At 58.5% G+C, this 27,550-nt stretch overlaps 3 protein-coding genes across 19 annotated transcripts in view; 2 read left to right on the plus strand and 1 right to left on the minus strand.

The window, feature by feature from the left end:
• The window catches only part of SLC38A10 (solute carrier family 38 member 10), a 40,442-nt gene extending 29,670 nt beyond the window's left edge, over positions 1 to 10,772 (plus strand). For 2 of the 12 annotated variants that reach the window (XM_069543797.1, XM_069543793.1), the window contains exons 12-16: positions 3,491 to 3,658; positions 3,847 to 4,299; positions 4,839 to 4,958; positions 7,825 to 7,995; positions 8,639 to 10,772. In XM_069543797.1, coding sequence (XP_069399898.1) covers positions 3,491 to 3,658; positions 3,847 to 4,299; positions 4,839 to 4,958; positions 7,825 to 7,995; positions 8,639 to 9,684 — 1,958 coding nt within the window. In that variant the 3' untranslated portion in view covers positions 9,685 to 10,772. The remainder of the gene's footprint in view (positions 1 to 3,490; positions 3,659 to 3,846; positions 4,300 to 4,838; positions 4,959 to 7,824; positions 7,996 to 8,638) is intronic. The other 10 variants (XM_069543795.1, XM_069543800.1, XM_069543794.1 and 7 more) reach the window with 5 other exon arrangements.
• Positions 10,773 to 12,913: 2,141 nt separating this feature from the next.
• On the minus strand, positions 12,914 to 15,260 carry NDUFAF8 (NADH:ubiquinone oxidoreductase complex assembly factor 8). Its single transcript, XM_069543813.1, has 3 exons — positions 14,718 to 15,260; positions 14,445 to 14,555; positions 12,914 to 13,161 (listed from the first exon to the last, which is right to left on the minus strand). The coding sequence occupies exons 1-3, from the start codon at positions 14,799 to 14,801 to the stop codon at positions 13,132 to 13,134; spliced, it is 225 nt and encodes a 74-aa protein (XP_069399914.1). The 5' UTR covers positions 14,802 to 15,260; the 3' UTR covers positions 12,914 to 13,131.
• On the plus strand, positions 14,894 to 27,377 carry TEPSIN (TEPSIN adaptor related protein complex 4 accessory protein). 6 transcript variants are annotated; one of them, XM_069543812.1, is made up of 14 exons: positions 15,109 to 15,209; positions 16,927 to 16,999; positions 17,355 to 17,446; positions 17,618 to 17,711; positions 20,010 to 20,077; positions 20,230 to 20,308; positions 20,431 to 20,502; positions 21,316 to 21,519; positions 22,301 to 22,327; positions 22,465 to 22,642; positions 22,768 to 22,881; positions 23,006 to 23,084; positions 23,262 to 23,396; positions 24,277 to 27,377. In XM_069543812.1, the coding sequence occupies exons 1-14, from the start codon at positions 15,162 to 15,164 to the stop codon at positions 24,835 to 24,837; spliced, it is 1,824 nt and encodes a 607-aa protein (XP_069399913.1). In that variant the 5' UTR covers positions 15,109 to 15,161; the 3' UTR covers positions 24,838 to 27,377. The 6 variants fall into 6 exon arrangements, with proteins under 6 accessions (XP_069399908.1, XP_069399913.1, XP_069399911.1 ...); XM_069543806.1 differs by having other exon boundaries at positions 15,134 to 15,209; positions 22,468 to 22,642; XM_069543807.1 differs by lacking the exon at positions 22,301 to 22,327 and having other exon boundaries at positions 14,894 to 15,209.
• The last annotated feature ends 173 nt before the right edge of the window (positions 27,378 to 27,550 follow it).

The following is a 27,550-nucleotide window of genomic DNA, read 5'->3' on the forward strand; positions in this document are numbered from 1 at the left end:
CTCCTCCTCTGAGCATGGCCTCATCCCGTTTCTTCCTCTCCCTCTCAGCCCGCGGCTTCTCTCGGTGTCAGGAGCTGCCTTGGCCACACACCTCGTACAGCTTGTCTGTTCCCCAGCCGGGACCTGGCCCAGCTTCTGCTGGGTGGGAAAGAATGGGAAGGGCCCGGACAGGGCCTGTGGGCAGCAGCACGCTGGTGCAGAGACACAGCTGGCAGAGGGTGGTCACAGGCCTGAGTGGGAGCTTGCCCTCCCCCATCTCCTTCCTAAGTTTCTCTTCTGAGTGCGCGTCCCTTGTGCTGCTGTGCCAGGCGCTGGTGCACGCGGGCAGGAAAGCGTCTGACCACCTGCGACCGATGCCAGCGTGCCCGTGGGGAGGGGCATTGTGCCCGGCTGCAGGCCTGCCTCCCTCCTTGGTCCCCGCCAAGAAGGAGCAGATAACACCCCTGTGCCACGTGACTTCTTAGTTTTTCTGCCTGTGTGTCAGACGCGGCTGTGAGCTTGTCTCACCGGCGCTAAGATAACCATGCCAGCCGCAGCTGAATCTGGAAGGACTCCTCAGGGGAAGGAGGGATGCTGCCTCCCGTGTCCAGCCCTGAGGGACAGGCCCATGGCTCCTCCACCTGCTGCCCGTGGGCAGACGTGCCCATCTGCAGGAGAAGTGTGATGAGTGAGCCAGATGGGGCCACCCAGCCACCCAGCTGGGCCTTTGGGTCCAGGGACCCATTGGGATTCCTGCACATCCAATAGAGTGTGCTAGACAGGGTTTCCCTTGCTGCCTAAGTCAAGAAGAGCAGGGGTTCCCAAGTGGACTTTCCCACAGAGGCAGTGAGGGAGGCACTTCGAAGGTTGTCAGGAAAGGTACTCAGAAGCAGCACCTGGCCTTTTTAAAGGACTGTTGGTGGCTGCTCCTGCTCTGCATGGCCCTGGGGTCCCTTGCATCTCCTGAATTTGGGGTTTACGTCCAATCAACAGGAATTCCATTTGTGGAACTCAGGTGTGATTTTAAGAGACACTTTACTTTTGTGCTTGGCAGTCAGAGGACTGCTTCCATCTTCACTGATCACAGGATACAGAGAGATGCCTCCAGACTCAGAATGGGGTCCTGCAGGGGAGAGTCGAGGAAGAGGAGCCCCTGGCCCTGACCCTGTCTTCCGAGGTGGAGGTAGTCTCGAAGGCAGATTCTCGTTGCTGTGGACAGGCCTGTTCTGGGTGTTGCACCCCAAAACAGCCGCATGTTCCCAGGTTTCAGACCTGTGGTTGTCGGAGAGCTGAAGAATTGATGCTTTTGAACTCTGGTGTTGGAGAAGACTCTTGAGAGTCCCTTGGACTGCAAAGATATCCAACCAGTCCATCCTAAAGGAAATCAGTCCTGAATATTCATTGGAAGGACTGATGCTGAAGCTGAAACTCCAATACTTTGGCCACCTGAGGCAAAGAACCGACTCATTTGAAAAGACTCTGTTGCTGGGAAAGATTGAAGGCAGGAGGAGAAGGGGATGACAGAGGATGAGATGGTTGGATGGCGTCACCGACTTGATGGTCATGAGTTTGAGTAAACTCAGGGAGTTGGTGGTGGACAGAGAGGCCTAGTGCGCAGCAGTCTACGGGGTTGCAAAGAGTTGCACACGACTGAGCAGCTGAACTGAACTTGGGTCCTGTGTCTCCCTGAGCCAGTCACAGAACCACCTGGTGTCCACACTAGACGAGTGACTGTTGGCCAACAGTCTTCCCAGGAGCTCCTGGTAGAAGCACCATCAGGAGGGTCTGAGTGTGGATGGGGCCAGGCAGTTTAGAAAGCTCCCCGCCCAGCAGAACTGAGGCAGACATGGAATTTCCCTGCGTGGTGCCACTTTGAGGAGTGGAGGCCACAACCCTAAGGCTGAGAGGAGGCCCTTCCAGGCCGGGGCGCCCTCTGCTGGTCACTCCCTCTGATTTGCTGCTGCCTCTGGAAGGCAAAACAGGCCAAGCCCCTGCCTGGCCTTCATCCTTCCCTGGGGAAACCGCTCTGGGTGAGTGTGGGCTGTTCTTCAGTTGCTAATTAGGAAGTTTGGTGTTGGTTTTACTGTGGCCCAGAGGCATTGCTGGCAAACTGTCCTCACGAGGAGCTCTGGTTCGTTTTAGAAAGCACTGTGTCCAGTGCCGAGAACAGCTGTGAAGCGCCTGAGGCCCGGCCGCTGTGGGCAGGGTGGCCACGTTGTGGACCCATGCCCCTTGCTCACCCGAGTCCCCTGGTCATTCCTTTGCCTGATGATGGATAGATTTCGAGTTGGTCCTGCAACATGATGGAGATATTTGTTCTGTTGTAATTTTCCTTCCCTTCCTGGCCCTCTGTCTTAACTTGGTCTTCCACTAGACAGCACCTCTTGATTTTGACCCCCAGGGGCCTCTGGGGGCTGGGGACAGGGGTGTTACCTGTGGTGTGGAGCAGACACCACACACTCACGTGAATCAGTCGCTTGATTGAACTGTGGAGTCCTGCGTCCCGCTCCTGCCCAGCGCCATCCCCCCTCTACTTTGCTTTGGATACTAAACCTCAGCTGCTGCAGGTGACCACCGGCGAGCATGGCAGGTCAGCCCAGGTCCCTTCTCCTCTTGGGGAAGGAGCAAGCCCGCCTGAACAGGACTGTCGTGAATCCCCCCAGAGCCCCTTTGGGGGTCCCATGACTTCGGGGGCTTCCGCCTCCCCTCTTGCAGGCAGCTTGTGCCCTGAAGGCGGAAAGTGGTTGCTTCGGGCCACTGGGATGAAATGACTCTTTTTAAAGCTTTTTTTCCCTGCCAGATAGTGTTTTAGTTTCTGCCATTTTTGCCTAACAGGTGGAAAGTGGTTTTGTTGGAGAGAGTTTCCTAAGGGGCTCCATTTGGGCCACCCTCGTGGCCCTCTCCCCGAGGGCCCGCCATGACTGAGCTACTGGGCTTCCAGGAGGATGAGGAGGCCCGTGGGATACAGGTGTGTGTAGGAGGCCAGCTTTGTGGGCGGTGCCTCTTTCTCACCTTCGTTTTGATAGGAATTTTTACTTCTGCAGCAAGAAGTTGACAGAATTGCAAATCAACCTTCCACAGGCATTTTCCTTAAGCATTTCTCTCCTCCCCTTCCCTCTTGGCCTGCAGCGAGGGGTTGGCCGGGCTTAGGGAGGGTGATTGTCCCCAGGAGGGATGATGTTGGGCGCTTACTGTTCCCAGACTTCAAATGGTGGGTTCGTGCTGCCACCTGGTGGTGATGGCCAGCTTTATGTGGGGTATCGTTCTTCTGCACCCAGTTAGGTGTAAATTGCATTTTGACATATTTTTGTTATGAATACACATGAAAAATGACAGTTTTCTATGCTACTTAGCTGCTAATGATTGAACAGGAAAAAAAAAATAACTGCTTAGGCTCTGCCATTCGACTGGGAAATGTGATTACAATCCAGGGAAAACCGCCCAGTTGCCATGCTGATTGGCGGTGTAGCCATGTGGAAACACCGCTCAATTATCTGTGCCATGCTTACAGGCCAGAATCCAATTGTGGACGTGGCTGAGGACGGCCGAGATAAGCCGAAGCTGCCAAATGAGAAAGATGAGATGGAGCAGGCCCAGATTAAGGGCCCCGTGAATGTGCCCCCAAGGGAAGAGGCCAAGGAGAAGCAGGAGGCGGCACAGCTGGATCGCCCTGGTCAAGGTGCTACGACTGCCTGGGTGGGGGTGTGGGGGGCTGTGTCCATGGGGGCGGGACCTCAGCTGGACATCAGTCATGTGGTTGGTTGGTTCACAGACCTGAAGAGGGAAAGCCCCCCTGGGAGGGAAGGCTGAGTCACCCCCCTCCCCCATCCCTATCCCCGCTCCCCAACATCATCTGTCTCCTTCCAGGAGTTGCAGTACCTCTGGGCGAGGCCCACCGTCATGAACCCCCTGTGCCTCACGACGAGGTGGTAGTGGATGAAGGTCAAGACCAAGAAGGACTGGAGAAGGAGCGGCCGTCCAAACACATGGATGAAAGGGCCCTGGGGGGCAAGGGTCAAATGGTACCACCCCTGCTGGATTCAGGACGAGAGAGACTCAGACAGGACCAGGCTTTGGAGGCAGCAGGCGGTCTTCCCAAAGATTCCCAGAAGGTTCCAGAAGAAAATGGTCAGCCAGCCATTGAGCCTGTGAAGGAGGACCTGGGGCTGGGCGACAGGGGCGTGCATCCAGGGCCCCAGGCAGTGCTCCCTGAGGGGCAGGACGTCCCGGTGGCAGGCGCAGGGGCCAGAGCAGACGGTGCCTTGCTGCTTGGCCATGTCGTGGGGGCCATGGGCAAGCCGGAGGAGAAGAAAGAGTCTGGTGGGTGTAGGCTCCATCCCTGCGGGGCCCGGGAGAGGCTGGGGACAGGGCAGGAGACACTGACCATCCTCCCTTCGGTCGCACAGCCTTTCTTTTCTTGCGAGATGAGCTTGTCTGTGTAGCAGCCCTGGTGCAGCTGTCGGGGCTTGGCAGCTCCTCTGGCATTTGTCACACACTTGTTCGCCAGACCCGTAAGTGCCAGGTGCTGAGCTGCTCCTGCATGTCTGGGCGCACACGGGGCACGGCGCGGGCCTGATGGGTAGCTCCTTGTTAAGTGCCGTCTCAGAGCTACTGACGACGGTCCCCGCATGCTAATTGACGAAGGTAGTTGACACTGGCTCCCTGCCACCAGACTGTGAGATGTTAAATATTATTTTTTTATTACCTCCCTGGTACTCATCAGGTTGAATATACAGTACCAGGGAGGGAGGGCCAACGTGGAGGGTGATTTTAGGAAATATCGGCCTCCTCCTCTTATCCCCCCTCTACCTTCTTCTGAGTTTTCCTGCAAGCCTCCTGAGTCTTTGCCTTGTGTGCAGATGCGAAGGCTCCCCTCCCAGAGGAGAAGCCAGGCCCGGGGGCAGCGCCGCAGGCAGAGCCTCGAGAGCAGAGGACCGAGGAGGGACAGGGAGGGGAGCATGCTGGCAGCAAGCTGGAGGGTAAGGCCTTTGCTTTCTCCCTGTGTCCTCCCAAGGCCTGGAGATACTGCTGCTTCCTTCTGGAAGTGGAATGTGGCCCAGGAGGAGACACAGGAGCCCATTGTCTTGCCAGTTTCCTGTTGAGGAAAAATCTTAAATAGCTCCCCTGCCAACCAACAGCCTTCTCTCCTCCCTTTTCACTTCCCTAGGAATGTTTTTATCTTCTTTTCTCCCCCTTTAGGGAAAAACAACAAACCTGTCACTGTCACGTGACTTTCTATTCCTGTTTGTATCTCATTTCAAAATAGACACGTTAATATTTCCAACAAGCTGGCCAGGTGTAGGGGGCATTAGCGAGGGTGGGAGGGCCGGTGACTCACTGCTATCTTAGCTCCCCAGCCACTGTGGCAGCAGCTCCCGCCCCGTCTTAGCTGGGGCTGTGTGGGGACCTTTGTACCCAGCTGTGGTGAAGACCTAGCACCTGTCCCAAAGCGAAAGCTCGTTTAATCTTTTCTCTCCAGTGAACAAAACTTGCTCTGCACCCTCCTCCAGACCTTCATGCCCATTCTGGGGTGCTTCTCGCTCTCTGCTTTTGATGCCCCCCTCCTCACAGCCCCACCTGGTCAGGCACTGCCCTGCACTAAAGGAGGTGGTGGCAGCTCTCCCAGCAAATGATCACTCTTCTTGTTTCTTTGGTCCCCACCTGAGATCCTGTGGGGTCACCCTATTTGCTAGCAGTGTCCACAGAGCAGCCCCCTGGTGTTTCACTGTGTGCTCTAAGAATCTGGGTCTGTACATGGGGATCATGGTTCCACACTCAGGTGGGTTCATGGGATGCTCATGCCTTGCTGCCCCACGAGCTGCTTCCCAGAAGGTCCTGCAGCCTTGAGGTAGCCGGCCCAGAGCACCAGGCCCGGGAAGCCAGCCGAGCCTCTGCACGCAGAGGCCAGGAAGGCAGAGCTGAAGGTCCTGGGGTTTCCTATAGCTCGGATGCCGTGGAGTTCTGCATGTTGCTCTCTTTGGTTTCAGTCTGTTTACTGGTACTGGTCCTTACAATCTGTTACCTAATCCTGTTTGATTCTTTGACTTTTTCTTTTCTGAAAAGAACTTTGATGGTTTCCTATTCTGCCTTTCTCCAAACGCCTCTCAATGGGATGCACAGCTGAAATCAGAAAGATGGTGGCAGGTAGGCGTCGGGAGGAGCATCACAGTGAAGGTTTCTGTGGGGGTTTAAAGACGAGACAGCAGACAGTGTGAACACTGAGCCCGGTAGTGCCTTGTATGGGGTCAGAGCCCGGGATCCACACGTGGTCTGTCCCCCAACTGGGCTCAGCCACAGCCCCTCAGGTGGGGTCCCCCCGATGCCCCAACCCGCTCGCTTCTAGTCCACATGCCCTGGTGCCCCTTAGCCCCACTGGGGCTCCGCCGTGGGGTGCCACCACAGGACAGCCAGGTGCAGCCTGTAAGCACCCGGGCACTCCCAGAGATGGGGCAGGGCCTGCGTGTGACTTCCGCCGTGTGCATGGCCTGGTATTAATGTGCTCTGTGCGTGTTTTAATATCTGTGCAGCTCTCATCCCATCCATGAGTCTGATCCCTGTGGTCCTGGTGGGCTGAGCAGTTGTACACGGAGCTCCAGCTGGGGGCTCAGTTTATCACCTCCATTCTGCTTCCCATCTGTCCCATGTTGCTTCTGGCTGGACATGGCGCACTTCCCCCCGACCCCAGCCTTGGGCTAGGGCTAGTCCTCCGAGGAGCCAGCGAGTCAGGGGGCCTGCTCTTTAGGAACCCTCCCTTGGGGACAGGTGGTGTTGGGAGCATGGTCATGGTCGAGGAAGCTGGCCTGGAACTCTGGGATGGCGCTGTGCACTTCCCTTGTCTAAAGGGGGTGTGGGGAGCCCCGAGATGATCCACGGAATGTAGGCTTTCTCAGGCAGGCGTCTTCGTCACCTTAGGATGTCTGGATGTGTGTCTGGTGGAGAGCAGGGGCTGGATCACCCAGGCTGGCCAAGGGACCCATCCTCTGCGTGCTTAGCCTCAGCATGTTCTTCATGGGCGCTGGCCTCTGGGGGGGAGCCATGGCAGTCCCTGGGAGAAGGCCAACCTTGCCCTGTTCTGGGGGGTCACAGGTCACTGCTGGGGAGGACAGGCCAGCACACCTGCATGTGCCCAGCATGGGGGCCCCTCGCTGGGATGTTAGCTCTCGCCACTCCCAAAATGTTCTCCTTTCTTCGGATTCAAGCTTTTCTATCTGACAACCTGTACAGTTACATCATCTTTCAAAGCTTCCTGTTTAAAGACACGTGTTATAAAAGTTCCTTAAGCCCGGACTGCTGGCTCTACAGAGCTGACCCAGTGCTGACGTGTTTGCAGTGCGTTATGAGCTTTCCACACCCAAGGTATTCAGCCTTGGGGCCGCTTCTTGGTCCACAGTCTGTGGGGGCCCTTCCTACACACACCTGCTGCAGCTGGCTTGCTCCCAGCTCACCTGGCGCTCCTTCCCTGCCAGCTGCAGCCAGCTTCCAGGGGGAGGCGAGGCTGGCGGGAGCACTGGCGTAGCCTTCTCACTGAGGTCCCAGCTCTTGTCCCTGCTGAAGGGGAAGATGGTTCTGTTTGTCTTTAAAGTTCTCACCGTGGAAGAAACTTTCTTAAAAAAACAATATTCTTTTTTAGAATAGTTGATAGTTCGAGTCACCAGCCCAGATCACTGCCATTTGTGGTTACAGCGTGTGGGTGCTGTCTCAGCCGGGTAGAGGGGAGTGCCCAGGAGGTGTCCAAGGGAGGGGCCCACAGGCCACCTTGGGCTCCCTGCATGCATCATACTGCCCTCAGCCCAGCAAGCGCCTTTGTAGCCCCCAGGTTCTGACTGCCTGTGTTTTCTGCACCAGAAGCCGGCCGGGTGGAGATGCTGGACCACGCCGTACTATTGCAAGTGATCAAGGAACAGCAGGTGCAGCAGAAGCGCCTCCTGGACCAGCAGGAGAAGCTGCTCGCGGTGATCGAAGAGCAGCATAAGGAGATCCACCAGCAGAGGCAGGACGGCCAGGAAGGCGAGGACGGCAAGTCTGGGGGAGGGAGGGGGAGAGGGGCTGGGCAGGCCGGGGGTGGTTCCTGCCCCCACTCAGGGAAGAGGGGTTGTCACTTTTTGAAAAGAATTGTGCTTGTTTATGTATGTGTGTGTTTATTTGTGGCTGTGCTGGGCCCTCATTGCTGCACGGGCTTTTCCTAGCTGCAGAGAGCGGGGCTGCTCTCCCATGGTGGCACGCTGGCCTCTCCTGTTGCAGAGCACGGGCTCTAGGCAGTGGCGGCAGCACGTGGGCTCAGTCGTGGCTCCTGAGCTCAAGAGCACAGGCTCAGTGCTTGTGGTGGATGGGCTTGGTGGTTCCACGTCACATGGGATTTTCCTAGATCAGGGATCAAACCCATGTCTCTTGCATTGGCAGACAGATTCTTTACCACTGAGCCACCAGGGAAGCCCAGGAGTTGTCCCTTAATGCATGAAAGCCAGGGTCTCCTGCCCCACCGCCTTCCCCTGCCCCCCATCCCCGTTGGATCTGTGGCTCTGTGGTCTAGAGTCCTGCTGGGCGAACTTAAGCAGGTGTTTGTATTCCTTGATTGCTGGCAAGCTGGCTTCACTTAGTCGCTGCGTCGGTAGCTTCTGCTCATCTCTGTAGCTAAACAGGTACCTGACTTCATTTGCAGTGGACGCACAGCCTGAGTTGGGGGTGGCCGCACCCAGAGGTAAGGAGCAGGAGGTCCACGACGCAGGGATGGCAGAGCGTCCCCCGCCGCAGCCTGTGGAAGTCCTGCCCGGCGCTCCTGGGCGTCCCCCCGCTCCTCCACAGGGGCACAGCCAGCGCTCCGTGGAGGAACCTGATGGGGCAGCGGGCAAAGCCCCAGCTGTACCTCCCGGCGGTGCTGACCCGCAGCCCTGGGCAGCTCCGGCTGAGCCAAGGGAAGGCCGGCAGGGCGCTGCGCCTGAGGCTGAGGGCGCTGGCATGCAAGAGCGGCTCCCTGTGCTGGAGGCTGCCAGGGTGCCCGGGAGCCCAGAGCAGCATGGAGCTGGGGATGTCCCCGGGCAGAGTCGGGATGTTTTTGGTGGAGGCACCCATGAGAAGAAGAAACCCGGGAAGGAGGCAGCAGCTGCTGGTGCGGACACTCAGGAGGCAGATGTGCCGGGGGTGGGGGCAGCGGTTGGGGCCCCTCAGGTAAAGTCCCAGCAAGCGAGCCAAGACCGGGCACCTGGAGGCAGGTTGGGGCTAGCAGCCCCCCAGGCCCAGGTTGTATTACATCAGCCAGAACACCGGGCCGACCCTGCTGGAGGACAGGGCGGGTGGCAGGGTGGTCATGCGGAGATGAGGAAGGAGGCCCCCGGCAGGGAGCACGTGCCTGCTCCCCAGGAGGGCACCGCCGGCCAGGAGCCCGAGCAGAGGCCAGACCCTGAGCTTGGGCCCAAACCCGCCATACCTGGAGATCAGAAGCTGGACAACGCGAAACCCAACCGGGACTTGAAAGTCCAGGCCGGCTCCGACCTTCGGAGGAGACGGCGGGACATAGCTCCTCTGGCAGAGGCAGGGCCGGCCCCGAAGGACGGGGTCATCATCAGCTTCAATTCACTGCCCGATGTGCAGGTCAATGACCTCCGCAGTGCCCTGGAGACCCAGCTGCACCAGGCCGCTGGGGGCGCCCTGCGGGTGGTCCCAGGCCGCCAGATCAAACAGCTGCCTGGGGCCCTGGAGGAGCCCTGAGCCCCACTAAGGCCAGGGTGCTCTGGTCAGCTGGTGAACCTGGACCACGGTGGGTGCCAAGCCCCAGAAGTCAGGCCCAGGGTGGAGTGACGGCTCTGCAGCTGCGGCCACTTCCAGGCTGACTCTTTCATGATTCAGCTCCCTTCCTGCAGCCTTGAGGAGGAAAAACAGCCGCTCCCTGAGACCAGGAAACACGACCTGCCACCTCCTGTGTGGCCGTGGGAGCCACTGGGGTTCAGGTGGAGATGTTGGGGCTCTGAGTGCTGACTGCAGCCCTGGCCACCTGGCTGCCATGAGAGGCAGCGTTATCCCGAACTTTAATTCCTTATTGATGTCCTCTGTGACTGTCAGTACAGAGCCTGAAAATGCTTCTGGCTTCACCCCATCTCACAGCAAATGCTGCGTCGTCTGAGAGGCTGGACAGGCCTGTGGGTCCAGCCACCTCCGCCCTGGCGCTCTGCTCTGCATACTTCGGTCTGCCAATCGAGTGGCTGTGAGATTTAAAAAGTAAAACAGACCACTGCTATCTGGTTGGTGCCATGGTGAATCACCCAAAGGCTCCCACGCCACAGACCGAGGCCCTGACCATGAAACCTGGGTTCCAGGCCCAGTGGGGAGGGGTGCACGACCTCACTTCTCACCGCTTCTCACTTCTTCCAGGGCAGTGTCTCCTCTGGGTTTGCACCCTTGGGACTCATCTGTTGGGAGGGTTTTTGTGGTGTTTTTTGTTGTACTTTGTTTCAAGGGGCAGAGAGGCCAGTGGTCATCCCCAACCTGGGCTGGTCAGCAGGTGGCCTGACATGCTTGGCTGTGCCCTCAAGAGCCTGGGGCCTTCACCTGCTTTGTGCTTTGGGCTGTGTGCCTCGTTCCCTGCTGGGGGTGGGGGCCGCTCCAGACCCTGCCCCAAGGGGTCCATGGTGGGGAGCCAGTCACTGACCGCTAGCCAGGGCTGCCCAGGCCACGTGACAGCTCCAGCCTTGGTCTCCGCTCACCTCTCCCCTGTGCCTTTTGAAATGGTTTTATTGTTTACTGTGATTTCTATGTCATCTTGAAGCCTCAAAATGAATAATAAAAGGAGTGGAATCCTCTGGAAGCCAAGCTGATTCCCCATGAACCCTGGGCACTGCTCACACAGAGGGGAGCTCAGTAAAAAGCATCCGGGTCCCTCCATTCTTAACTAAAAATAATTCCAAGCAAACTGTACCGGCTGGAAGTTTCCCTCAGGTTGGAATACCGTTTGTTGTTTTGGGGTGGGATTGCGTGTCCAGCCCTCTCTACCTGAATCTCTCATCTTGACCCAGCGTTCTAGCCTCTGGATTTCTGCAAAGATAGCTTCCTCCTCAGAGCAGGGGCCACAGCCGTCTGAGAGCGGCAGTTCAGCCTCTGCATCGCCTGCCATTCCCGCACCTCCGGGCGCTCAGGGTCCTCTGTCCCAGTTAGTGCTTGTCTTCTCTGGGTTCTCCGCTCCACTCCCCTCCCCAGTCCTCTCCTCCGGTAAAGCTCTGGGCAGACCTCTGGGTGGGGTCACCATGACCAGTACTGCAGGGAGCCATGAGGGGCCGGGAGACAGTGCCTCGCTTTCTGACCACAGGCCATCCCTCCAGCTGGGCCCCTTGGCTGGTAGACGTGGCCAGTGCAGCACACCGGGCCGCCAGGAGTGACCCTCTGTGCTGGCCGATACCCTTGGCAGACACAAGGCCTGGACGGCCGAGGTGACTGGGACAGGGCCCTGTCTGTACTCCCGTTCTGGAATGGGGCCCCCAAGCCCAGCCCGGGGTGGGAAGAGGCCAAGGTCGAGGCTGGGTATGGCCTCCCGTGGTGCAGCTGAGCCCTGAGTCCGAGGCCAAGACAGGTGGCGCCAAACAGGGTGACTGCCTCCTGGTGAAACAGCTGAAGAAGCAGAAGGAACCATTTTTCCTGCATCCTGACACAACTCGGTTGAACTCCCTCCCATAAACACAGTTTTGAAGACAGGTTGAGTTTGGGGAGGGGAGCCAGGGAGGTCCGTGAGCTGACTTCAGTGTGTGGTAAGTGGCCTGGCCCAGCCAATGGATCACGTCTGCAGCCCTGGACCTGAGATGTGGCTTGTGGCCTCACCTGCCTCCGTGAACTGGAATCTGAAAGGATGTTAGGAGAGCACTGGGTGGGACAGTTCTGGAAGCGACCAGAGTGCCTGTGCACAGCAGAGATGCCAAAAGCTCTAGCCAGCAGGCTGCCAAAGTGCAGAGAGCACAGAGGGTCAGAAAGAGGCCATCCTCAGGCAGGAGGCACCTGCTGGGTGCGCACACTGTCTCGGCAGACAGGGAAGGGGGCGGCATTCTCAGCAAGTCTGTTTTCCTGGCCCACTCCTCCCTCCTGCCCTCAGCCAATCTGAGGGGCCATCACCCCTGGCCGGGATGGGGGTCACGTCAGTGATGTCTGATCCTGAATTCCAGTGGTGACTGTGAAACATGACTGCTCAGCCAGCCAGTCTTTGAACAGTTCTAAAGCCCTTGAGCGGCGTATGGCTCCCCTCCAAGGCTGCCCTGGGAACTACGTTTCACTGGGATGATAGCTCGGAAATAAGGGGTTTCAGCACTTTGTGGGGGAAGTGGAGGAGCCTTTATAAGAGGGAACAGCTCCAGGCCTCAGGGCACAGGTGCTCTGGGACAGCAGGGCCTCGGTGGAGCCAGAGGACAATGTGACCTCCATACCCTGGGGAAGGAGGCTCTGGGATGACACGCCCAGAAGGCAGCACTCAGGATGCTGAAATCTTCCTGGGTCCCACTGGGTCTCCCTGGAGCTCCAGCACGTGTGCTGCTGCGGCCTTACCGAATCAGGATGAGGGGTGGGACCAGAGTGAGCAGGAGCCTGGCCAGGATGGACCTGGGCTCAGACTCCAGAGGCTGCGGAAGGGAGGGTGGGGCAACCCCATGGAGCAAGTCTCACAGGCACTGGGTTCCTAAAACCAGACCTTCCCTGGGTTCTTCACCCTTTTGTCTGAAGAGCAACCCCCACCTTTTTTTTTCTAAGTCAGAAAAAAACCCCATCAGTATCAGGTTCCTACAGCTCGGACTTTTCCCTCACGGTGTCACTGTTTTTTCTTTGGTCTGTGCTGTAACCTGGTAGTTACTTCTGAATGCTTCGCCACTCAGATGACGTGCCTTGGTGAGAATTCTTTAAAGAACGAGACTCGCAAGGCAGCTTGTTCACAGCCCATGCACTCATTCCGCAGATGACAAAACAAATCTTACAGTATCTGATCTGATCTTTATTGTGGGTTCACTGCATCTTATTCTCCCCAAATCCTTAGGTGTGCAAGGCTGGAAAACCCATTCTCCTGCTCATGCATGCCTAATGTGTTTCCAGTCCTTTTAGCCCCAAGAGCTTTTAAGGTTTTAGACGCTTGCCCCTTGAGGCCATCAGTGCCAGGCACCCAGGAACGTGCATTGGAGCTTGTAGTCCTTCCTAATGGCCTCCTGTCAGGGTCTTCTTGGCCTGGAAGACAAAGGGCTGTGTCTGAATGGGTTGCTTTAGTTAGACATGGTTAGACAAGTTAGACATGGTTTCAAAGTTAAGAAAACTACCATCCCAGAAGCCACCTCCTGGCAAACAAATGACAAAGAGCTTGGCCACGAGTGTGCAGCATGGGGCCAGGCTGGTTGGGGCACTGGGGAGCCTGGGGCTGGGCTCAACCTGCTCTGTGGCCTCTCCCACCCTGCCAGGCATTGTGCCACCAACGAGTCCCATTTAGTCCTCCCCCTTCTATAAAGGAATCTCTAAGTCAGAGATGCTGAAACACAGGCTCCCCTCCTGCCTCCTCATGCACCCCCACAGAGCCTCAGGGTGCAGGCAGAGTAGACAAAATGGCTTGTGTCTTTAAATGAGAAACCCCCAGGTTCCCTGTTCTGAACTTCCAGTGCCTGGGGCCTGTGGTTAGGTTGCCCTCAATGGAAAACAGCAGGAGAGGCAGCCACACGCTCCCGGGGGCAAGACAACATGACAGGGGCAAAGAAGCGTAAGGAATCAGAGAGGATTCCTTCCAGAGAGGATTCACAGGATACCTGTGATCCTGACTAATAACCACAGGGGGTAGGGAAAAGCCTGGTTTGGCCAGGAGTGTGTGATCTTTATTTTACATGTGAATCCTTCCAACCACTGACCACAGGATGAAGGTTTGTACTTCCCGGAGGGAGTGCTCTGAGTAAAGCAAGGAAGCTGCCAAGAGCCAGGAAGCAAGTCCAAGCAACACGTGCATCTTGCATCTTGGATGAAATATGTCAGATTGGAGATTGGTGACAAGGGCGAGCCGCATATCCCAGCCACAATGATTGCTAGGAAGGTGCAAGGGGTTCTTTGAGCCCTCCGGGAAATGAAGTATGGCCCATGCATTCCCCATCCTGGATCATAGAGATTCCTTGGATTCCCTAAATTCTAGTGAGCTGACCCAACTGCCCCCTGCCAGGTCCAGTACTCAGCACAAGCAGCTCTGGTGAACAGAACTGACTGTGGGCATCGTGGCCCACCCCAGACCCACCGAGTCGAGGGAACCCAGGACCTTGACATCTTGGGCACCAGCTCAAAACCTTGTGCTAGCCTCATTACAGGCAGCCTCCGTGGCGGCGGGGGTCGCGCCGGCTGGTGTGGGGCTGTGCCCCCGTGAAGCACCTGTTGGAGCCCAACATCGAACCCAGAAGAAAAGGAAGCCCGTTTCCCAAACAGGTAACGTGGGTCCCCGCCCCCTAGCGTCCCACCCCCGGGCGAGGCTGGCGTTCACTTACCGCAGCAGCGAAGCAGCTCCGCAAAGCCTCGAACTCCTGCGCGCACAGATCCTTCTTCAAGCAGCCGCCCGGGGCCGTGGACGCCTGCACGCACCTGCCGTAGGCCGCGGCCTGGGGGCGGACGGAGACGGGCGAGGGTCGCCACGGTCCCCGCGCCCGCTCATTACCCGGGCGGACCCCGCCGCCGCCGCTCCCGGGTCACCACTAGCCGCCCCCCGCCAGCCTGCACCCCGCCTCGCGCGGCCCTTCCTGCCCCGCCTGACGACTCCGCACCTCGGCCCCACAGGCAGCTAGGCACTCGGGAAAGGCGCGGAGGCGGCTTCGCACGCGACCCCACACAGCTCCGTTCCCCGACATGAGCGGCTCCTCCCGGCACCTGTGGGCGCCGCCATCTTAGGTCCGGCCTCTTCCGGCGCCCAACAGCTTAACCGGCAGGCACTTCCGCCCACAATCTTTCTTGCGCTTTGTCACTTGGTCAGGCTTAGCCCTCTCGTTAGCCTCTCCGGAACCGCTCTCAGTCTCCCAGAGCCCTGCAGTTGGCTCGTTGTCGGTCGCTGTCCTTGGACTTTGTATTGGTTCACGCGCAAACTGTTTCCCGAAGTCGGCCGCAAGGCCCTCCTCACTCGGGTAATTGGCCCGCGGGGTCAGGCTCACGCACTGATTGGCGGGGGCCCGGGCCTGGCGGAAGCGGGGCGGGGCCGGAAGGTGGCCGGCACCATGGCGGCCACGCCGCCGCTGCGGGACCGCCTGAGCTTTCTGCACCGGGTGAGTGAGTGCTGGCGGCCCTGGTCCCACCACGCGCCGCCTCCTGGCCTCACCCCCGGCCCAGGCCGACCGCCTCCCTGGCTGCGCACTGCCCCCGCGGGATCCCCGCGCCCCGTGCCCTCCGGCTGCTGGCAGGCTTGGCGTCCCCTTCGTCCCCCTCCGTCCCCTCCCACCTCTCCTCTCGCCTCTTTCCCTGTTTTCCGGCCGCTTCAACATCCTAGAACACTCCTCATCTCAAATCCTACCCTTCGGCCCCTCCCGAGGCTGGGGGACCCCACAGCCTTGGGGGGCGGCAAGTCAGGCCATCCCTGTGTCAGGTCCACGGGGAAGAGTGACCCCCTTGAACAAAATCTCAAGTTTTTCTGTTTTCTTACCCAGCTTAAAGTAGCTTTACAGAAAAAGAAACAGTGATCCCCCGAACTCTGGCCGAGATAACCAGACGCTGATTCGAAGAGCGGCAGAAAACCTTTTATTAAGTGGTCCAGGCAGTGGGGGAAGCCCTGAATTCCAGTTCAAATTGTGCGGAGAGGACTGGGCGTTTTCAGGACAGGACAGAAGGGTGGAGTTCAAGTGAAAAATGGCAGGCGTTTGGGCGGTTTCGGTGGGATACGGCTGCTGTGCTGATAACTGGTGGTTACAGAAGCTAAGATCCCATCGTACGGTAGGAACTGGGGGACAGACCCTGTCCCTCCTGGTGGTTACATTTCAAGGAGTGGCCTTCAGGTCCTTGAGAAAGACTCTCCTAAGTTGTAGGAGGTCTGGGTTCCCAATTGTAGAAAATGCTCCTGAAGTGAGCCTGAACCAGTCCAAAAGTCCAGGGTCAAGAAAAGGAGGTTGGAGTCTGTCACCAGAAATAGGCTAGAACGAACAGTGAATTCTGGCACTGTGAGCTTCCACAGGCAGGCGGCAGGGGTGAGGGGGGTGACGGGTTCACCCTCATGCTGCTGAAAGACAGGTCAGTTCTCTTTGAGCAGAGGTTTCGCTATGTGCCGAACATGCTATGGTCCTGCAGACCTTTCCACCTTCCCTTTGGGTCTTGGTGGACAAATAGCGTGAACAGCCTCTTGCAACATTCAGGCCAACCGTGTCTGTGGCCAGCACCTCAGAAACTGCACCTGAGGTTTCTTGTCCTGTCTACACTAGGCTCATACCCTCCAGATGTGCCATGAGGTGGAATGGGTGTTTCTGGTTTTTATTCCTAGAAATTGTACATCTTTGTGCTGAGTCAACTCAGTGTAAACACCTTTGTGCTGACACATAAGCGTGAGACACACAGCTGAGTCGGTTGTTCTTGTTTTGAGTTGTTTCTGTGGGATCCCTTCCTGAAAGTGGCGCTGTAGGTCTGTCAGGGTGAATGATTGTGTCACAGGGGTTCACCTGAGGAGTATTTTTTTTTTTGCCAGTCTGTAAGTTGGTATACTAAAGGCACTTTTAAGTTGTGTGGTTGTAGGTGTAAGGGCCTGGGGGGCCCTGCTGAATCGTGACCTTTAGGGCCTGTCACCATGGAGACCACCACCCATTTCCTCTTCCCAGGCGTTCATCCCCGCCTCCAGAAGGGAGGCTTCTGCAGGCTCCCTGTGGCCAGTGGGACCGTTGCTCTTCTCTTTGGGTCCCCTGACCCTGTGTCACGCCAACTATAAGCTTTTGAAACTGGGATCCCCAAGAATGAGGGCTCCTGTGGCCACTCACTGTGGGCTGGGCTCTCGCTCCCTTTCAGCTCCCGATTCTCCTGAAGGGAACGTCGGATGATGATGTCCCGTGTCCGGGCTACCTGTTTGAGGAGATTGCCAGTATCCTTCCTTGTGGATACCTCTGGGGCCCCTGTAGCCTCTCCTACCCCATCTCCCAAGGTCCTGGGCTTCTCCTATCCCTAGGGGGCCCTGGCTCCTTTCCCATAGCAGCTAGGTGTGTGGGCTCTGAAAGTCACCTTACTGATGACTTGAGGCTTAGGAGGCCCTGGAAGCCGGGTGTTCCTGAAACCAGGGCCTGGGGTGGGTGCCTGGGGTGGGTGCCTGGGGTGGGTGCCTGTGGTAGAGGGGGCCACACTGAGGAGTTCGATGGCAAGAAGGCCCGGCTTCTCTCCCTGGCCAGGGCATTGTGTGGCCCAGGGTTAGCTCTCCCCTTCCCTAACTGAGTGCCTCCCAGAGATCTCCCACGAATCCCTGGGCAGCAGCCAGTGTCTCCTGGAGTACCTGCTGAACCGTCTGCACAGCGGCTCTGGCCGCGTGAAGCTCAAGGTGAGTCCGAGTGGCTCCAGATGCCTGCCCGGGGGTTAAGTCAGGGCCCTGTCCTGCCCCTGGTGGTGAGGCTGGAGGGGAGGGATGAGCTGGGGGCATGGGGAGCTGTGTCAGGTGGGGCACCCTTCTGTGGACCCAGCTCTGCCCACCCCCCCATCCCTGCTGCCCCAGGTGCTGAAGATCCTGCTGCACCTGTGTGGTCATGGCTCCTCTTCCTTTCTGCTCATCCTGAAGCGCAACCCTGCCTTCATCCAGGAAGCCGCGGGTATGGGCCAGCACTGCCTACAGGAGGCGTGGGAGGAAGGTGGCCAGGGCAGGTCTCGGCCAGAACCCTTAACCCGAGCCCCTGCCTCCCTGTCTCATACCCGTGCTCCGTCCACACTGTCCTTCACTGCCACTTTCTCCCTTCCCTTCCCTCTGTGTCAGCTCCTCCCCTCCTCCCCACCAGGCCAGGCCAGCACATTGCGTGGAATGGCTGGTGTCTGTCCGTGAGCTCTGCTGGGCCTTTGCGGCCTGGACCTTTCCTGTCTGTCCCTGCCTTAGGTTCCCTCTTCTCCCCAGAGCTGCTCCTCCGGACCCTAGGAAGCCCTCCATTCTCAGAAGGGCTGGGAGGGTGGGGGACAGGACTAATGAGGCTATAGTGAAAAGTGGGGCCCTGGCCTGTGGGGATCCAGGTGACAGGTGGGTCTGGGGTAGAGCCCCGTCCCTCACCTGCCCCCAGGCCAGAGGTGTTCATGAGTCTCTTGTTAATAGGAACTGGTGGAGGGTCGTGGCCTGAGGTCTTCTCCTTGGGTGGGGAGAACTGAATAGGAAGGCCATGGCCTTCAGGCCAGAACCCACCCCGCCAAGCTGTCCCCGAGAGGGCAGTGCCACGGAGAGATTGAGTCCTCCGGGCACCACTTGCTTGTTGGAGACTCTTTAGTGTGCCCTGCCGCTGCACCCCCAATCCACTGTCTTCCCTTTACTTCAGGCGCACTGAGGCCAGGCTGGGGCTGGGCTGCCTGTGGGCCCTGGGGTCCATGCAGGCGCCTTGGAGACAGTGAGTGGCCTTGGAGGGGGCGCAGACCATTACTTGGCAGATTCCTAGAGGCGCCCAGGGGGCTGGGGGCGCACTCGTCACAGCCCAGCTCCCTGGAGTTTGTGCACTGAAGCATCATGGCTGGTTCATTCTCACCAGCCGAAGGGTCAGAACGGGCCTGTCCCGCTGCTTGGCTCACACAGCTGTGGCCAGCACTGGGCCTCGCCTCTGTCCTGGTCTCCGAAGAGGGCAGAGGAAGCAGAGGGGGGCAGCTGACTGTGGTTCTCTATTAGCACCACCGTCTCTCAAGCTCTGAGCACTGTCCCCAGAGGACGAGTACCCAGATAGATGGGGCTGTGAGAGGACCTAATCCTGGAGGCGGGGGTGGGGGGCACACAAAGGTTGGCCCAACTTTGGGGGCCTGGCGGGGGGGGTCCCTGTGACTCCCACAGGGAGGGTGGGAGCTGTGGCAGGGCGGCGGGGAGGTACCCCACCCTGGCTGGTCTCAGCACCCTCAGGCAGGAGAAGCCAGCGAGGTTTAATGAGACATAAGCTTCCCAGGTTGGAGAAGGAAATGGCAACCCACCCAGTTTCTTGCCTGGAGAATCCCATGAACAGAGGAGCCTGGCAGGCCGTGGTCCATAGTGTTGCAGAGAGTCGGACATGCGTGTACGCACGCAAGCTTCCCAGGTGGTGCTGGTGGTAAAGAGCCTGCCTGCCAATTCAGGAAACGCTGGAGACGGGTTTGATCCCTGGGTTGGGAAGATCTCCTGGAGGAGGGCATGGCAACCCACTCCAATATTCTTCCACGGACAGAGGAGCCTGCTGGGCTGTAGTCCATGGGGTCACAGTCAGACCCGACTGAAGGGACTTGGTGCACACAAGCTTATCTGATGGGCCACAGCTGGAGCTCTATGAGCAGGATCCCTGTCAGGCTGTGATAAGGAACCTGCATTATGGTCAGGCCTTTGGAAGCTCTTCAGCTGGACTAGAGCCTCCTCGGGCTTCCCTGATAGCTCAATTGGTAAAGAATCCACCTGCAATGCAGGAGACCCTGGTTCCATTCCTAGGTCGGGAAGATCCGCTGGAGAAGGGGTAGGCTACCCATTCCAGTATTCTTGGGCTTCCCTGGTGGCTCAGCTGGTAAAGAATCCGCCTGCAGTGTGGGAGACCTGGGTTCCACCCCCGCATTGAGGGCCTCCTCCGGTCGCCTCTGGGTGGAGATGGTGTTGAGGGGGAGGCAGCGAGGCTACTGTTGCAGAGGGTCGGGTGAGGCCCTGGTGTTCTGGAGGTTGAGTTGCAGCCTCACGGCTGGGGGTGTGGGCCAGGGGACGCCGAGGGTCTGTGAGGGCATAGCCACCCCAGGCCTGGGGATGGCGGTGCATCTGTGCTTTAGGAAGCACTGAGGCACTTGGTTGAGGGGGCTGAGCTGGGGGCTTTGGGGGGGCCAGGCAAGGCCAGGGCTCACCGCCTGCGTTGGGTATGGGCTTTGAGGCTTGGTGGTTGGTGTTGCCCAGCTCAACTCTCCTCCCATCTGTCGCGCAGTTTTCGCGGGGCCCCCGGATCCTCTCCACGGGAACAGCCTGTACCAGAAGGTGCGGGCGGCCGCCCAGGTGAGCCTAGGACCCAGGTCACTCCCTGCTCTCCCTGCCCAGGGCCCTGGCTCCACTCTCTGCAGGACAGAGCCCCTGAGTGGCCCTCAGGGGAGAAGGAGGGGTGGGGGAACCGTGGGCTTGTGGCGCTGAGTGCCCTTTGCCTCGTCTAGGACTTGGGGGCTGCCTTGTACTCCGACGCCTTGTCACCTCCACCTCCCTCCCAGCCTCCCAGGACCCTGCCCCCAGCAGGTATGCAAGTATGCCCAGCCCTGTCACCGGGTTACTCTGGGCGGGCCCGAAGCCTCTCCTCCCACAAACGTCCAGGGTTGAGGGTCGGGTCCCCACTGCTGCTGACATGCGCCTCCCCGCAGGCATGGGCTCCCAGTCCAGGCCCCAGAGCGTCCTGCAGGGCTTCGGCTACAGCAAGGAGCGGGGTCACACAGGTGAGTGCTGCGGGACTGGGGCCCAGGCTGAGGGTGAGGGGCGGATGGGACCTGTGTGCCCCTCACTGACTTCTGTCCCACCCCGGGGCTGCTGGGGAGGTGCAGTCGGCTCTCCTTACCTGGCTGGTGAAAAGCCAGGCTGACAGTCAACCCCACACTTGGGCCATCGGCCCTGGGCTCCTTTAGGGAGCCGAGCGCAGAGGGCAGTGGTCCTGTCTGTGACAGAGGTGACTTGGAGCTGGCACCGTGCCAGCCCTACTTGCCAGGAGAGCCTGAAGCCCCCCAGGGCCACGTGAGCCTCTCGAGGGCTCTGGGCCGGGTCCAGCTGATGTGCTGACCACTCCAGCCATGGCTCCTAGTTCCCTGGCCCTTGTGATTCCTAAAGTGGGTCGGCCTTAGAGCCCACCTGTTCCTAACCTGGGGGTGACTGCCAGATCACTCTCCATGGGGCACTCCGTGGGAAAGCCCCTAGCACAGGATGTGAGCACTCCTTAAGTGGCCAGGGAGATTGTGGTTCTCAGAACAACCACCTTAGGTGGCCCCCTACTCTGAGGTGGGGACCCAGGAGGGCGAGAGGTACAGCTTTGCTGTGAGCTGCCACTCATCCAAGCTCCACGGGGCTGGATGCATTGAAGTGAATTCACCGCAGAAGCTTCTGGGTGGGCCCTGTTCCTCCATAGGGCCTCTGCTCTGTGACTGCATCTTGTGTCCCAACCTCTTGGGTCCTGGGTGAGCAGCAGCCGTGGGCACCTCATCCTGGGAACACAGGGTGGGACTGAGGGGGCTGTGCCGTCTCCCCTCTCTCTGCTGCAGGCTCTGCAGGTGAAGCCTTCCTGTCCACCATCCAGAAAGCCGCAGAGGTGGTGGCCAGCGCCGTGCGCCCTGGGCCTGAGAGCCCCAGCTGTCAGAGGTCCCTTCCGCGGGGTGACGCCTACCAGCCGGCCGTGACACCTTCAACCAGCCTCGGCACCCCTGCCTCCGGGAGCTCTCTCCCTGCGGCCAGCCCAGGATCCCGAGGTATTGAGCTGGACTCCTCCCTTGGGATGCTGGCTTCCCCCTCCTGGGGCCCTGGGCTTCCAGTCACCTGCTGGGGCTGGGTGGGAGCAGATGAGGGAGGAGGAAGAAAGCAGCTCACTCCTGGTGGGGGGAGGGGGCTGGAGCCCCACCCTGCCGGTCCCGCGACACCTCCCAGAGCCAGCACGTGACAAGCTCGCAGAGCCAGCCGCCCACGAGACTCGACTCCCTGCGGCCTCTGCGGCTGTGCACATAGGGCAACACTGCCTCGATCCCCACGTCCAGTGCTCTCTGTCAGTCTGCTCTGGGTGGGAGCTCAGGTATTACGGCCCCACGAGAGGTGGGGTCTGCCCAGGATCCCAGCTGCTCAGATATGGAAGCTTAGAGCTGGGACAGGAGCCATCCCCAGCTCTCGTGTGTTCATCCGGCGCCTTCAAGCAGCTTTGCAGCCCATCAGGGCCCAGGGGCAACAGGGAAGCCCTCCGCAGGGGCCAGGCTCCATGCCATGTGTGTTCTAGCGGTGTGCTGTGATATAGGAGGGAGCGACGGCTGCCCACGCCCTCCGCCTCCACCTCTGCCTCTCCCAGAAGCGCTGCCCCATTTGCCTGGCTCGGAGGAAGGATGTTAGTGCTCGCCGGGACTTGAGAGCTGCTGTGCTGGGCGCTGTCCCCACTGCCCTGGCATCTGGTGCCTGATGCTGCTTTCTGGGCAGGCGTGTCCTGTGCGGGCCCCCCACCCTGGCCCTGAGTGAGGGTGTGCCCTGTTCTGCCCCATTTCCTCTCAGGTGGTGTTTCCTGGAGCTGGAACCCAGGTAGCTACGTGTCCACATCCCAGAACCCAGCCCATAGGCTCTTCCCTGGGTCTCCCTGTCCAGGGCTCCTGGGGAGACGGACGTGGGGCCAGTCTGAGGCCCCCAAGGGTCTGCCCCTCAGTCGGTGTTTCTTCCAGCAGCGAGACACCAGCCTGGGCAGGCCGGAGGCGGCTGGGATGAGCTGGACAGCAGTCCCAGCTCTCAGGATTCTTCCCAGGAGAACGATGATCTGGGCAAGGCCTCGGACTCGGGTAGTCGGTCGGGCAGCGACAGCCCCTCGGGGGCCAGCCGGGCACCTAGTGACCTGGCAGAAAGGTGATCCAGCACCCCAGGGCGCCCCTCCCTCCCTACCCTGATGGGCGAGAGGTGACTTGGAGGGGGCTCACCCCTCCTGGCGTAAGGAAGCCCACCCTTTGTCCTGACCTGTGTGCACCTGGCAGGGTTGAGGCTGTGACCCTGAGTGACTGCCAGCAGGAGCTGAGCCTGGTCCGGACTGTGACCCAGGGGCAGCACACCTTCCTGAGCCGAGAGGAGGTGCAGCACTTCGTCAAAGAGTGAGCCCTGGCCTGTTCCAGGCCCCCTCACCCCCGCACCCCGCCCCCATCCCTCACCCTGCCTCTGCACACACACCCCTTGCCCCACGTCCCAGCCCTGTTGCATGGTGCCCCCTTCCTGCAGGTGTGGCCTCCTCAACTGTGAGGCTGTGCTGGAGCTGCTCATCGGCCACCTGGCTGCCACCAGTGAGCGTGTTCAGATGGTGAGGAGGGGAGTGGGTGGGGCTGGGGTTGTGCCCAGACACGGGGAGTGGGGAGAATGAGCACAGGACGCCCAGTCGATTGTCTGCTGAGGGCCGAGAGGAGGGAGGGAGGGAGCCGGTCACACAGACCTCCCTTGGAGGGGGAACCAGCTGACATCAAGCCCACCCACCCCACAGAGAGCCCTAGGTGCCATCGCCTCCCTCGGGTGCACTGACCTGCTCTCCCAGGAGCGAGTCCTGCTCCTCACCCGGCCTCGGCTGCAGGAGCTCAGTGAGGGCAGCCCTGGACCCGTGACCAACAAGGCCACAAAGGTGGGCAGCCTCCAGGGCCCAGAGGAGAGGGTGCAGGACACCCCTGCAGTCCCACACCGTCCCCTCATCCCCCGCTGCCTTCCCTAGACACGCCCCCTCCTGCTCCTGCGGCTGGCACAAGTCATCCCCTTAGAACTGCAGTTGGTGGCCTGGCCTCTTCCCGTACTTGGGACCCCCAGGTTTCCCCAACCTTCCCCTGGTTTCCCTGACCTTCTGCCCAGCAGATCAGCCCTTTGGGCAGTGCCTTCTCCCTTGTGGCTGTCTCCTCCAGGAAGCCGTCCTCCTGCGGGAAGCCCTCCTTGACTGTTTGGATGGCTCTCTTTCTGTACTCTGTGTCCTGGGTCTACGCTTTGCTCCCATATGCCCCACCCTGGGAAAGCAGAAATGGTTGTTTGTCTGAGTCCTCTTCCCACTGATGAATGTGGGGAGGCCACCTGCAGTCTTCTCTGAGGGCCCGCTGTTGGCCTCCCTCAGCTTCCAGTTTTCTATATGGCTGAAAATTCAGATGCTTAGTCACCTAAAACCTGAGAAGGACCCAGGAGGCCAGCTATCAGGGATGACACCTGGGTGGGACTTTGGGTTTCAGCCACATCTGTTCCCTCCCTGTGTGTCAGGTGCTTCTGTGGCACTTGACCGGGAGGGGGCGCTCTTCCACTCTGGCAGGCCACACGGCAGCTTGATGTGGGGGAAAGCATCTGTATGACAGCTGGTGGAGAGCAGCAGTGCTGCTGCCGGGGGATGACAGAATTGTTGTGAGCGGCCAGTGGTCCTGCCCCGTGCTCTGGCCAGCAACATTGAGGAGGGCGCCCGGGAGCACCATGTCCTCTGATTCCTGGAGGAATATAAGAGCCCTCACCAGTTCCCCTCTTCCCTTGTTCAGATCCTGAGACACTTTGAAGCCTCCTGCCGACAGTGGCCCCCTGCCCGGAGGCCCCCAGCTGAGCCTGGCCCTGCAGCTGCCCATGTGGGCCCATCAGACCTGTTGACTGACGCCCTGCCTTTCACCGGAGGCCCAGCCTTCCTGCAGCCTCTGAGTTCAGCTCTGTTTTTGCCCAAGGGCAGCACACCCCCATCAGGGATGCAGCCCAGCCCTGTGCCCCCGGTGTCCCCGGACAGCTGCCCCCTTCCAGTCCCTGGGGCTGCCAGGGAGGCTGAGACCAGGCTGGCAGGTTCCACAGACCAGGGAGCTACATCTGAGCAGGGCCCGCTCTGCATGGACACCCCAAAGGGAGGGCCAGAGATCAGCCTGGGCCCCAGCCACAGCTGTAGCTCCTTATTTGCTGGCATGGAACTGGTGGCTTGTCCCCGCCTGGTGGGGGCCGGGACTGCTGCAGAGGAGCCCCTCCCAGCCCACCAGACTCCCTGGACGTTGTCACAGAGGCTGGCAGCAAAAGAGCCTTGCGGCTCGGAGCCGTCAGCTTTCGCATTCTTAAACTCATGATCTTGTCTGCCTGGGCCATATGCAGTCTGTGTGCTCCCTAGCCCGTGACTCCCAGGCCCCTGTGACTTTGTGCTGTCCCCTATGCCCACAGCCCGCAATTCCCCTTTGTGTGGTTGGCCTCGCCCTCCCCTGGCCTCTTCCCCTCACCCACTGAGGCCTTGGGTGTGGACAGCCGCGCAGCTAGGCAAGCTTAGAGTGGACGGCCCACCCAGGGATGAGAATGGCCACCAGTAAAACCCATGGATATTTTAGAAGTCCATGCACCAGTCAGAGCCAGACCACCACTGTGGTAATGAGGTGCCCATGGGAGCTGCTGCCCAACTTTGCTAAGGTGGGTTCCCTGTTTTTCTGCTGGGAGGCAGGACCCCCCGCTTACAGCCTGCCCCCTGGGTTTGATGGCCCAAGAGCAGCGCCCCCGAGCACCCTGCAGGACTTGCAGGGAGGCAAGGCAGGCCCAGAAAGAGGAGCTGAGCACGAGCTAAGCCTGGCAGCTGGTGGGCCCTGGGGTGCCGGATCTCCTGCCTCATGGCCATCTGCTTTGGCGGGATGCTTCTCCCATCTGCCAGAGGGACAAAGGGAGGGCAGTGGGGCAGACAGCATGACGTGGCTTGCCCAGAGGGCACTGGAGGGGAGCTCATGGGAGAGGAGACCTGGTGACTGAGCTTGGAGACCACACACCCCTTGGAACTGGCCCGAGTCCCTCGGGTCCTTATGGGCACACAAAGAAGGGCACCAGGGGAAGACGGAGAGAACCCATCTGCAGGCTGAGCCCAGACCCAGCTTCCAGCCAAGCTTCTGCTGTTTCCAGGTGACAGTCCTGTGAGGAGGATCCCAGGGCCACCTCAGTCATTCCTCTGCCCCACCCTGCTGTCTCCTTGGCCAGAGACTGGCCATTTGGACTTGAATTCCTGTAGCAGCAGGCAGGCAGGCACAGAGCCTTGCAAGCACTGACCTCGGGGTCCCCTGGGGAAACCCCTGCCTTCCTGGCCCTCAGAAACAAGGTTGATGTGGAACCACTGCTTGGGTCTTTGTTTTTGAGCTCAGATCCATCTCTCTGGGGGAGAGGGGAGTCCTAAGCAGCCTCCTGGCTTCTCGTCCATCAGGATTGGGGTCTGTGTAGGGTTAGGGCAGCATCAGGTCCCTGTGTGGCCTGTGTCAGCTCCCCCTGCCGTGACCTCTGCCTGCAGACTGCGCAGCCACCTCAGAGCTAGGGCTGTGGTTGCTCTGGGGAGAACTGGGGATGGCCTGGGGTCACACTTCCCACATAAACACTGCTGTTCACGGGAAGCTGCACTGATCGCCTTTTCATTTTCTATGTGTGTGTGTGTGTGTGTGTGTGTGTGTGTGTGTGTGTGAGAGGAGAGAAAACAGCACAGGGGCTGAGCCCCTACGGGGCACAGGTAGAGCCTTCTGAAAGCAGGGACAGGTATCAATTCTTCCTTAAATGTTTGGAAGGACTCCCCAGTGGAACTATCTTGTCCTGTAATTTTCTTAATTGCAAAATTTCTGACTACAAAATTCAATTTCTTAAGTAGATTTAAGGACTATCTGGGTTATCTATTTCCTTGTGAGTTTCAGTAATTTGTGTCTTTCAAGGAATTGGTCAGTTGCGAATATGGCTGTAGAGTTTTTTCAGCCTACTTTCTTTGTTCTTCCAATTTCTATAGTGTCCCACCTTTCATTTCTGATATTAATGGTTTTTTCCCCTTTCTTGGCTAGTCTGATTAGAAGTTTATTGATATTATTGACCTTTTCAAAGAACTAACTTTTGGTTTTATATTTCTTACTGATTTTATGTTTCCTATTTTATTGACTTCTGCTCTTTACTATTTCATTCTTCCTGCTGTGGATTTTTTTCTTTTTCTAGCTTTTTAAAGGTGAACGTTTAGATTATTGATCTAAGACCTTTTTTCTTTTTTAATATAAGCATTTAAAATTTTTTATTTTATTTTTGGTTGCAGTAGGTCTTGCTGCGTGCAGGCTTTCTCTAGTGGCAGAGAGTGGGAGCTTCTCTCCATCACAGTTCACAGGCTTCTCATTGGGGTGGCCTCTTTTATGGTGGAGCACAGGCTCTAGGCACACCGGCTTCAGTAGTTGCAGCTTGTGGGCGCAGTAGCAGCAGTTTGCGGGTGCTAGAGCACAGGCTCAGTAGCTGTGATTCGTGGGATTAGTTGCTCCGTGGCATGTGGAATCTTCCCAGATCAGGGATCACGCCCATGTTGCCTGCATTGGCAGGCAGATTCTTACTCGCTGTACGACCAGGGAAGTCCTAATGGAAACGTTTTTAATGCTGTACATTTTCCTGTATAGACACTTTCAGCTACATCCCATGAACTCTGTTAGCATTTTAGTATTTATTCAGTTCAAAATATTTTCTAATTTCCCATAAGACTTCCTTTTTGTCTGACTTTTATTGGGGGTTACAGTACCAGGGAGAATGTGAAACCTCCTGGACTAACTAGAGATCAAACCCATGCCTCCTGCAGTGGAAATGTGGAGTCTTGACCCCTGGATCAAATAAAATGCGTTTTTTATTAGTACTTTATATTGTAAGAGAACATGTAAGACTTTCATTATAAAGATTTCAAGCTTTTACTTAAGTTTGTTTAGTGGCCCAGGATATAGTCTCTCTTGGTGAATGTTCCATGTGCACTTGATTTGGAGAACTGCACACCAATCTCCGTGAACTTAGATTTAAAAAAAAGTCCTCAAC

The sequence above is a fragment of the Ovis canadensis genome, chromosome 11 (assembly GCF_042477335.2).
Source record: "Ovis canadensis isolate MfBH-ARS-UI-01 breed Bighorn chromosome 11, ARS-UI_OviCan_v2, whole genome shotgun sequence".
Lineage (NCBI taxonomy): Eukaryota > Metazoa > Chordata > Mammalia > Artiodactyla > Bovidae > Ovis > Ovis canadensis.